The sequence below is a fragment of the Meles meles genome, chromosome 9 (assembly GCF_922984935.1).
Source record: "Meles meles chromosome 9, mMelMel3.1 paternal haplotype, whole genome shotgun sequence".
NCBI lineage: Eukaryota > Metazoa > Chordata > Mammalia > Carnivora > Mustelidae > Meles > Meles meles.
In genome coordinates, this window is record NC_060074.1 from 87817501 (window position 1) to 87829149 (window position 11649).

The window sequence follows — 11649 nt, forward strand, 5'->3', positions numbered from 1 at the left end:
ATGAGAATTTCATTTTTAAAATGTCTTATGGAATGTATCACTTTCTTAGATCTTGTAGACATGCTGTGGAAACCATAACATAAAATATGAGTTACTTACAATAACTAATTTTAATCCCATCTGCTAAGTATGACAACATTAGCATTTCCACTTAATTAAAAACACCCTTAAAGCAGCAATGTTTTAATCACTCCATTTTATTTACTCTCCTCCGGTGTCACTTATAATTGTAACTTTTTATTTTTTAATAATGAGGGATTTTTTTTTCTCCTTGCATCACACAAAAAAGTGCTGTCGATAATTAGCAGTCTTCTGTTATTAGTAGACTCAGGTGTCACAACTGTGTCTCATCCTCATTACAGTAAAAAATTTCACCTATCAGATTCATTATTGCTAGATAATGCGACTGAGAGCCTTTGCAGGCCCTCCAGAAAAGTAATTCAGCCAAGCAAAATTATCAGCTAATTATATTTAGAATCAAAAGCCCAACAACTATTTGCAGATAAATTGTATGAATTGAAGTGAATAGATCTGAATATTAAGATTCATAGATTTAGCAGATGATTTGTTAATTGGAATAAAAAGGTCATTTGCTAGTCATTTTAACAATAGATCAATTGGAACCCTATTTATTATTTAACTGGTAGTGCATAAGAATTGAAATGGTGAATAATTGTATTATTGTTGTGAGATGATCATTTTCTTCAAAATAGTAAAATACGAGAAACTTAGGGCAATGAATTTTAGAAACTTCTTTAAGAATGTGGCCTATTTATATATTTTAAAACATAGTTCTGATCTAAATAATCTATATAATGAGGCTTAGTATTTAACAAGTCAGAATATACCAAAAATGGTGGCTGGTTTTAATTTTTTTTCTTGATGAATTAGAAATACAGCCACATATAAGATAATTTGCAAATAAAAGTTGAAATCCAAAATCTGTAAATTTTTCCTTGCTAAATCAAATAATGCCATCCCTATCTCACTGTATTTTAATTAGCAGAGGTTTTGGAAGTGGCATGGTACGTGCTCATACGATGACTCAAAATGTAACTTGGCCTGCAGTTTTCTTTCGGGGAACAGAACACTCTAATTCAAATCCATTATTAAAAAGCAGATAACATGTGCACTTTCTGAAATGTCTGTGACTTCACTCTTTTGATTTTATGTAACTATAAGGGAATGTTCATATGTATTTACTTTTCGATTGGCACAGCATTTTAAAACTGAGTGTCTTCAGATAAAGTGCGTATTTTCTCTTGGTTCCTGAAGAACATCACTGGTTTATGTGCTCGAAACTTCAGGGAATGTTTTGTAATGCAGGCACAGCGCAGTTTATAGCTGTGCTTGAGATAAGAATGTCTATGCAAGACCCTATGTATAGAGAGAAAAAAATACATTAGATATTCGTTGGGGTTTTGAGATTAATAATTGGTAACCAGATCTCACGCCACGTCACGTGTTATCTTGTAACTTCTGTCGGTTCTCAAGCAAAACTTTGAACTCAGTATTTTTCCAAACTTTGCAGCTTGACGTAAATACTTTTCATTTAAACTAATTTCAGTCAACATCATAAAATAGGGAAAACATCACCCACTTAAAAACAGCTTAAATTGCATGCGCTTCGTCACTATAAACAAACAAGGTAAACATTGACATAACTTCAGATTATTGCTGGGTTTAAAAAAATCTGTAGTTCAAAATAAAATTCTGCCTTTGGTCAACATTTTGGATGCAATTCAAAGTTTCTCATAAAATAAACATATTTTAAAGAGTGCTTTGAATTTCACTGTGTAATTTCTAGCCAACAGAAATTACAGTGGTCTCTTTAAGGTTTATTATATGTCAGATCAATAGCCATTATGCAGGGCTAACAACCCTCGAGATGCAATACCTTCCCTCTCCTTAACTCTTACTACTATGACAAGAAAAAAAAAAAAAAATTCTTATAGGTGTCCCTTGAGGAAATCCTCTCAGAAAGTGAAACTTTCTTGTTTATTTCTTATTTACTAGTAAAAGTATTCTTTTCTGATAAAATGGGAAATGAGCCGAATTTTTGGCCAAGAAAGCTAAGTGTTCATTAAGGTAATCTTCATGAGAATGTTTCAGGAAAAGGGGGAATAGTTTTGCATTCTGCAAAATAACAAATTATTTTGAAGCATGAGCTTAAAATGAAAATGCCCCATCACAACAGATTGTAAATTTTTTTTTCTGATGCTTTTAAAAGTGCCTCGATCATTTCTGCGACTACGATGTTAAAGTTAAGTATTTGCTATTTTATTTAAACATTTTTGAAAAATGAACATTCTGGAGCTTTGCAGCATTATTAAGAAAAGCTGTCCATACTTTACCATGTTGTTACATGTGTTTATCTGCTGATTATAAAATGTGTTAAACAGTATTTTAAAAACAACAAAAAAAATGCAGAGCTGCGCTTTGATTAATTCAGTGAACAAAACATATGCTGTTGGTTCTGTTCAATGAAATTCATATATGATCAATAAAATCTTTTAAAAGAGCAACTTTGGCTTTAAGGCTTGTACTGCCGACCATGTTTCTCGTCCCAGCTAACTCAGGGCTCACACTGTTAACTTAGGCAAACAAAACCACTTTCTAGCTATCATAGTAATGTCTTTCTAATATTTTTTTTTTATCCCCGTTCTAAAATTCCTTTAGGTTGGAAGCTGTGTATTGTGGCTGTTACCCACTCTGTCCCAAAGATTTGGTTTATCCCGAAATATTTCCAGGTAGCTGCTTTACTGTACTTTCATCTTTGTGGAGATTTAATACATGATTCATGCTAAATTAGAAAGTTTGAAAATAAACTTAGGCAGGAGCAATTGTTTATTTGGCAAGTCAACATGTTAGTGTTAAGGAAAATTTTATGTGTTTTAATACATTAGAGTAAGCTTATATTTACCATCTGTTCTTTTAAGATAACAAAAAAGCAAGTTTTCAAATAGCATTCTTCATTGTTAGCATACACATCCCATAATGATGGATTTTTATAAGCAGGTCAGTGTTGCTGCAATTGCTTACAGATTTTTTTTAATGATATACACAGAGAAAAATCAAGGACTGGAAGTCACACCAAATTATTTAAACAATTGACTAGTTAATAATATGCAACTGTTGTTACAGGGTACATACGGCTATAGTACCAGTTCTTTGGAAAAAATTCTCATCACTAAATACATCACATATGCATTGTGTTACATTAGAATAATGTATTTTAATCACCCAAAGGAGATGTCTAAACAGCACAACTACACAGTCTGATTTAGCATTAAACATCCTTGTGAGCTGAGGTAACCTTATAAAATCATGCTTAAATAATGTAAAACACGAGGCAGCACAGAGCAATATGCATTTTTAATTAGTAAAGTGACTAATATCGAGTGTGTGCTTTGAGGTTTTTGTTTCATTAAAAATGTATCTGTTTTTCCTGCAGCTGAATATCTGTATTCTACACCTGAACAGCTTTCAAAAAGGCTCCAGAATTTCTGCAAGAGACCAGATATTGTAAGAAAACATCTTTATAAGGTAGATATTGAGGAGAGATTTACGTGGTATAAATGTCATATTGAAGTACAAAGAAAAATCTTTTTTAAAAAAACATTTAATTAACATACTAATGTTTAAAGGAAACATGCTAGGGAGGGATATTAGTTGTTACACTAACAAGGATTAATTAAACTGGATGCCAGTTGTATTAACCTAGGTCTTATGAAATACGTGCACTTAATGCATGGTACATGCTTTTTTTTTAAATTTATTGTTTTCTAAGATGACTGTCCTTTACATTTAGCCCCAAGAGGCTTATAAAAATGAACCTGGATTAATGTAACTCATTAGTTTAAAAGGAAGTAAAGGAAAGATTCCACAATTATACTAATGAGGATAAGCCTTTCTTCCCATCATAATGAAATCTTCAGGCCTCAAAAATTCAGGTGAATGACATTCGTGAAGTTTGGTGTTCATTTTTTGACTACTTTGAAGATGATTTTCAAGAACCAAATGTTTCCCTTGCCAGTTTAATCAAATCACCTAAAAATCCTTGGTTTGTTCAGAATGAGACTGCCAGTCTCCTCCCTTGAATGGCAAAGGCAAAGGGAGAAATGGTTGAAACAGCATCACCATGAAGTCCCCTCATTCATGATCTTTTTTTCTCTTGTTTGAATCAAGAATTTTACGTTGTTGAAATCACAACAAAGAGGCCCTGCTTAAAGTCTAAGTAATTGAACTGGGATAAATCTGCTTTGTGACTTTGGAAGGTGGCTCTAGGCCATGAGTAATATACCTTTTTATATTCTTTGAATGTAGCATCTTCATTTTACATAAATTCAGTATAGTTTACAATCTAGCAGTTTTATAATCCAGTGTATTTTAATTTTCCTATGTTATGTATAACCTTCCTACATGAAATGCAGTTTGCTGCCTTTTTTTCCTCTCCTTTCCCTTTTCATGGCCTAAAATACATATTTACATAGTGATACATCAAAACAGGACTTTGTTTCTGCAGGAAACGGTTAAACTTCGAGAAAAAGGGAGAGAACCAAAAATGCAATTTAACACCCAATTTCAAGCTCATTATCTTTCATTGTCTATTAACTTGGCAATGGTTCAGAAGGTAGCTCATAATAGTTTAAAATGCTGACTGAACAGTTCCAGGCTCCAGTATTGCTCCTTGAGTCAATACGTTTGTACTGAATATAGGGGAAGCTTCCCAGACAAAACAGCCTCCCAAGGTTTCCATCCACAACTCCTGATTTTGGAAGTTCAGTCGTGGTCTGCTGTATATAAAATGTTCCTCCAGCCGTTTTCCACGTTACTGGCCATCGGAAAGGGCAAACTGTGGAAATCGAAGAAATAGAATCAAAAGTATTTATGCAAATGGATTCCTTTTCTATCTATGACACAGAGATCTTTTCAGTGAGCTCACCATCAACTCGCTAATTTTGTTCTTCCCTCCTGGGGAATTTTGGGTGTAGTTTAGCTTGTTTTTTGTTTTTTGGGTTTTTTTTTTTCTTCAGTTTTATTGAGATAGAAGCAACAATGCGATGTCAGTTCACAACCTACCGCATAGTGACTTGACCTCTACATCTTGGGGAATGGTCACCCCCATCGGTTTAATTACCATCCGTCATCTTGTAGAGATACAAAAAGAGAGAAAGAAAGGAAGAAATAAAGAAAGAAAAGAAAAGAAAATTTTTTTCCTTGAAGTACTTAGAATGATATTTCCACCATCAAAACATATTTAACTTTGCTTCAGTTTTTAACTTTGCTTCAGGTTAGGCCTCATTATCTCTGTTAGACTTTGTGGACAAATTTTTAACCATTTCAGAAGTTACTGCAACAAGTTGCCTTGAGTGACAAAAGAAAACAGACATGTGGTTGAAATATTTTAATACAGCTACTCCGTAACATGGCCATAATTATTTATTTTACAAACAAATACTGGAAAAACACTGAAACAATGTCAGCTTAGTGGTAATGCTGTCACTCATTCCAGATTTTCCTCATCCAGCTTAAAGATCACCTATGCCTTAAATGTTATTTCCTGTTACTGCTTTTTACATATGTTTTTGGTCTGCACATCCTAAAGTGCTCCATCTCAGAGCTTTATAAATTAGAACTTTATACATCAGCATTTATAAGAATTAATATGTATGATTCTTTTTTTATGTCTTTTCTACTGTGGATTTTTTTCTTATAAATCTGTTACACACTTTCAGGTGTGTCCTCATGTGTAAATCCTGATATTTTATCTAAAGATTCATCTTAAAATTAATAAATTAGTCTAAGAATTTTAAATAATCAAGCTTTAGGATGCATTTATCAGGAGAAACTGATAAAAACCACAAAGGATCACAGACTTAGTTTGGTTACTGTAATGGGACTTAGAACCACAACAGAAAAAGAATGCCTTCTAAAACTTTATAATTAAGAATATAATAAGCTATGGTATTTTTAGACCTTATGTTTTCTAAATATACACATTTTCAGGTAACCATTTGCTTTCACTAAATACAAGAAAATTGTTCCCCCCAAGGCAGTATTTTCCTTACTTTTCTTATGCAATGGAAGAGTCTTTTGTGTGTACTGTTAAAGAGAATGTTGGGGTTTTTTTAGACTTATTCCATTGGACAGTGCTGTTTTGCTTTTATAAAACATATGCTTCTAAGATCTAAAAGGATAGAATGTCACTGAATTCTTTAATTTGCTCCTTTTACATTTTTACACCTTACTCTCTTTTTTTGTCAAAAGTTTACATTTTAAAATCATCTCAACGCTTTTCACATAGGGTTCACTTTAGGATAGGATTTTTCATATGGATTCACACTTAGAAATTTAATGACTAGAATAAGGCTACTAACACTTGGCTTTCTTCTCACATGAGACATTATACTTTCAATATGAGTGAGAGTTTGGGGGCTATAACTTGAAGCAGGATTTGAAACAGAATGCTAGTAACTGAAAAGCAGAAACAGAATTGGATACTTTTTTTTTTTTTCTTAAAGTGACTTTTTCTACTACAGAACACTGTTGCCGGTGACTTCTCACCTGAAATGGTTTCAGATTTGAAATGTTTAAATTCCTCACATTACATGCAAGTATGTTCTCCCTCACTCTTTCCCTCTCTCTCTCGATCTCTCTCTCACACAAACACACAGACACATACAAACTTTTCTTAAGATCTTTCTTAAGAGAAATCCAATGCATGCAGAAATTAAATGTCTCTTAATTATTTTAAGAATCTAAAATTAAGAATCTTAATTAAAAAAAAAACTAAACATTTCTTTTAAAAGTTTACATCTAAGTTTAGTCATTGACTGCAGCTTTCTCATACTTTCAGGACACTTCCTTTTCCGAGTAGGTCAGACACATTGGCCACATACTTGTCACACAGATTAAAAATAGGTTTCATTTCATCCACGATAGAGAGCTTTCTGTGACTCCCAAACCTAACTTCAACACACGGTTCTAGAAGTAACCGTAAAATAATTAGCCAAGTATTGACTCCTTACACCATCAGTGCTTTTCCCTTTACAACCCAAATCAGTCTAATACCATGAAGTTGTATTTTTGCCTCATTTTTACTATGTAAATTTACTTACTGAAAATTCCCAACAACTTTTTTGAGATCAGTGCCTTGTGTTTTTACAGATTTCTCATCATTATATTTTAAAATCCTTTGGAGAAAAAATTATGGACATTTACCTTGTTACCAGATTGAAAAGAGCACAGGGCACAAACAGGGCACTTGTGTAAAGTAAATACTACCCAGTGAAATGGGATAGATCTTCATTCCCATCCTATTTCTCATTTCCTTTTATTTACAAATCATGCGATATTTTGTGTGCAAAAAGAGATGCATTCTCTCTTGTACTTTCTGAGAGTGACCTGTAGTTTCTTGAAATTTTTCAGCTGATAGCTGCTGATTTTTATTCTGTTCTCCTCTTCAAGCTCTGCAACATTCTCGAAACTTCTATAACCTGGTTTTAATTGGAGGAGAGCAGAATTTTCAGATTTCTGCCTCAAAAGGATTCCAAACAATGATTAAGCTTACGGTTCAGATTCAGTGCCCAGAAAAGCCATTTGTGGCTGTCTTAATTATATCAGGCTCTATCTCCCTGAACCACAGCCATGCCACTTTAAGTTTCCTTCAAGACACCGGTCACTTTATAGTCCCCTTTTAATTTGAGCTTGTATTCCAGATGTCAGTAAGGTGTTGCTCACTTGTATTAACACTCCTCCAAAATCATGACTCTTTTTCTTTAAAAATGAAAACTTAAAATCTGGTGACATTTTTAGAACTTCTAAAAATCTCTCAACTGCACCAGCACAATTTCAAGCAACTTCTCAATCTCTCTCCCTCCCTCTCTCCCTCCTCCCTGGTCTTCTCCCTCTCTCTGTCTTCACTCCCTCCCTTGATTTTATTTGGCTTGTTTGTCCTTTGCTTTGTCTAAACAAAATAAAAGCAAAAAACCCTTTAACACAATGGAAAGACTTTGGGTGATCAAGATCAGTTAGAGGTTTTGGTGTCTCGCCCTCCTCTGCTACTCATTTGCAGCCTGGCTCTAGGTGAATCTCTCTATATGATTCATCTGTTAACGTGGAGGATTTTTTTTTTCCCTAAATTCTTAATAGTATTTTCCCCCTGAGGTACTGCTATAATGAAATAATAAATATAAACCTGTTTGTAAACTCGAAGGGCTTTTATACATTTCACATAACACTAATGGCATTTCTCTTGTGCCTTAACCACTTAAAAGTGAAATTCACATCAGCAAATGCATGGGTGAGGAGTGTTGTCTATCTTGTGTTTATAAAAGTTAAAAGTTGGATGATAAACTTTGAATCCCCATCATCCATAACACAAACCAAGAAATATGTGTGCAGCGGAATGCGCCCATTTGCGAAAAATCGGGAGCTTTCCCCTACGGTTGAAAAGACAGTTGCACTTTAAACCAATCAGAAACCGGGGTTTCCTGAGTTGATGAAACTCGAGAACCATTTACTTGGTGGCTTTTTGAAATCTAATTGACGTAAGTTATGCAAATTTGCAATATGAATTTTGAGCATACTTTCGTCTTTCGGTTGTTAATGCTTCTTCATTGCTTTCTCTTCTCTCCCTCCCCCTCACAGGGTGAAATGACTCCTTTTTCTTGGGCAGCCCTACATGGTAAATTCAGGTCTCTGCTTACAACAGAACCTAGGGAAGATTTGTGACAGATGGGGCTAAGTCACAAACTTGCAGCCTAAGGCAGAATCTGTAGAACTTTCCAGAGTGTGCCCATATTTACCTGATCAGAGAGAAAAGAAAATCTGCAGAGGAAGCTGAGCCTGGCTGCTTGTCATAGCTGACACAGAGCCATCTGCCACAAACCTGTGGCGGCTTCAGATCTCCCATCCCTGCCACCACCCCAACTCAAATTAAATACAGATTCCTAGAGACGTTATGATGGTTACACATGTCCTCGGCATCACATGGAGGAGACTGTTCAAAAAAAAATATGTGGCCTGTTGTATAACCGCACTCATGTATCCCATATGTGGTGCCACATTGAATTTCCGGTTGAATCCGTTTTTATCCTTTGTACTGGATGACATGGTGCCTGAATTCTTTCTTTTTGCCGACACGATGGAAGCCAAACTGCAGCTTCAAAAGCTCGCACTTGGCTGTGTTTCTACCTAGGTTGCCAGGTTATCATCGGAGCCTTCTTGCGTCCTCAAAGGGCCACGGGGTCTGAACGGGGGATCAGGATGCTACCAGACTAATTGGGCAGCCATCTCAGAATTGTCTGTGGGCAGAGGGCTGCTTTCGCACTTTTATTTTAGCAATTAATGACTCTCTGGCACGGGGGTTCTTAAGTGAAGGTATTAATAAGGGGTCTGGCAGGTATTCCCATGATTCACAGAGTTACATTTGCATTTAATTTCTTTTAAAGTTGCGAGATAAACAGCTGTAATTTAGACAAACATGGGAAACACACGAAGTGGGGCCATCTTGCCCATAAAATGAACACTGAGATACTTGTTTTAATTTTTTTTTCCTGGGGTAAAAACAGAGAAATCAAAATACTTCTACTAAAACAGTCATTTTGGTAGAAATATTCCTCAAAAATATTTGCATCCAGCTACAAATAAAACCTTTTCAAGACAAATCGCTTATGATTCCAATAGTCAAGCTGCTGTATTTGTTGATATAAAGATGTTTTGAACGACTAGATTGTAAAATAAATTTTTAATAAAGTGCCTACTGCAATTTTTAATTAGCATATCTCATTTACTTGTAAAGAGTGTACATCTATCTGTATGTTTCTCGCTGAACACTTTCCTTGTGTCAGAGACAACGAATACAATTGTTTCTTTTCCGGATGTACAGGGATCTGTTTTGCAAATGTTTGTAAGATATTATGACATTTCCAAGATTTTCTTTGCATTCTGGAAAGCAGGAGGTAAACATTTGTAGTCATTAAGGTAAAGTCTGTTGATAAACCATCTTCTGTTTACTGACAGGTAAATTGTAACTTTCCTAGCTTTTGAAAAGAGTAACTTTTATACACTGCAGAGTGAGGAACAGCCAGGGAGCAGAGGGTAGACAAGCGCCACGTGTGGCCTTCTGGCTTCTAGAACGATTGAGTGGTCTAGCAGGCATCCGAGACAGAGCAGGCGATGATTCAGAAGTCCGGTAGAGCCCATTTGACAGGTAGCAAAACAGTCAGCAGGAATGAGATCAAGGTCCGGGAGCCAGATAGAGCCCTCAGGATAGCGTCAGTCTTACAGATCAAAGAAGGCAGGAGGAATTCAGAATCCATCAGGCCTGGGAACGGAAAAGCAGGAAGAGTGAGAAGCAGAAACAGCAAGCCCTATCTTTGCAGATAGTCCTCTCCCTGACCTGTGTGAGATCCTTAACACATGGTGGGACATCACGGCACTGGCTTCAAGTCCTGTCCGTTGTGGGGAAGTCACTGAACAAATTACCTCCTCACCCAAAAAATTATTTTGGGGGGCTCCGGGATTATTTCGGTCTGAGACTGGGGAACTCGGAATCTATCAGGTGTGCTCCTTTTGAGTGTAAAAGTTAAGGTATAAATATGCCTAAGAGGTTCTTAGACACTTTGCGTAGGGTTTATCATCTAATGAGATGAACTAGACCAGTAAATTTGCTTCAGTCAAAAGGATGCCTTGTCACAGTGATGTCTTCTCAAAATAATTAAGTATAATCTCACAGCCAAGAAACAATGTTTTAGTTTACTGTGTTTTACTGTCATGAAAATAATGGGTTCCCATTTTATAATAGACATAGTTGAAAGTTACCTGTGTCTGGAGGGTTTTCCCCCCTGTACCCATAAATACAAATCAGCTTTTGTCTTTATCTGTAACCCAGGATCCCTTCTAGAATAAAAATTTACATTAAAGTTATCATTTCTTAAAACTGTGCTGTCAGACTTGGTCTTAGTGCATATAAATAATAAAAAGTTTTGTAAATGTGTAATTCTTAACATTTGAAAACTTGAAGCGTGTGTGCATCTGTGTGTCCACGTGTGTTGTGTGCTTCTCAAATGCATGATGTGGTGGGATGGAGGATTGCTAAGTTAACCCATATTTCAGGGAGGTCACAGGATAATTGCGATTACAAGTTGATTTTTTAATTCCTATGCCCCTTACTTTGAGTAAAGAGATCGAATGCTCCCATTATTTCTTATTTTGAGTATGTCGTTGGAAATTTCGATCTTTCTTTTTTGAAACATTCAGTTCTGTTCATTCTTTTCAAATAAATCACTAAGCCAATTTCAAGTTTAAATATCTGTCAAAGTCTGCTCATTATCAAGACCTTGGTACAGTGTCCAGGATGCCTGCCATGAACTTATGCTGTCTGCGTTTCTGGCTAGGTGTTGCTGTACTAAATGGCAGAGCACCTAGCTCTTAAGCTATTCCTTTATACCATGTGGGTCAGGAATAGGTCAAAAGACCTCACTCAAAAAAGCTTGGGGTTTAATAAGCATCCTTCAGATATGGCTAGGTTTAAGTGCCCTGCTCGGGCTCTCAGATGCTCAGACATGCCGCATAAAGATGGCAGCAGAATCAGTAAGTCGATGAAAACTCACAGCCATAGAGGGATACACAGATTCATTTCAA

At 35.6% G+C, this 11649-nt stretch overlaps 1 protein-coding gene across 13 annotated transcripts in view; it reads left to right on the plus strand.

Moving 5' to 3' along the window:
* Positions 1 to 11160, plus strand: part of GTDC1 (glycosyltransferase like domain containing 1) — a 395678-nt gene extending 384518 nt beyond the window's left edge. For 6 of the 13 annotated variants that reach the window (XM_046018869.1, XM_046018871.1, XM_046018872.1 and 3 more), the window contains 3 exons: positions 2680 to 2750; positions 3455 to 3546; positions 8653 to 11160. In XM_046018869.1, coding sequence (XP_045874825.1) covers positions 2680 to 2750; positions 3455 to 3546; positions 8653 to 8736 — 247 coding nt within the window. In that variant the 3' untranslated portion in view covers positions 8737 to 11160. Of the gene's footprint in view, positions 1 to 2679; positions 2751 to 3454; positions 3547 to 8652 lie in introns of those variants that run through there. The other 7 variants (XM_046018863.1, XM_046018866.1, XM_046018868.1 and 4 more) reach the window with 2 other exon arrangements.
* Positions 11161 to 11649: the final 489 nt, after the last annotated feature.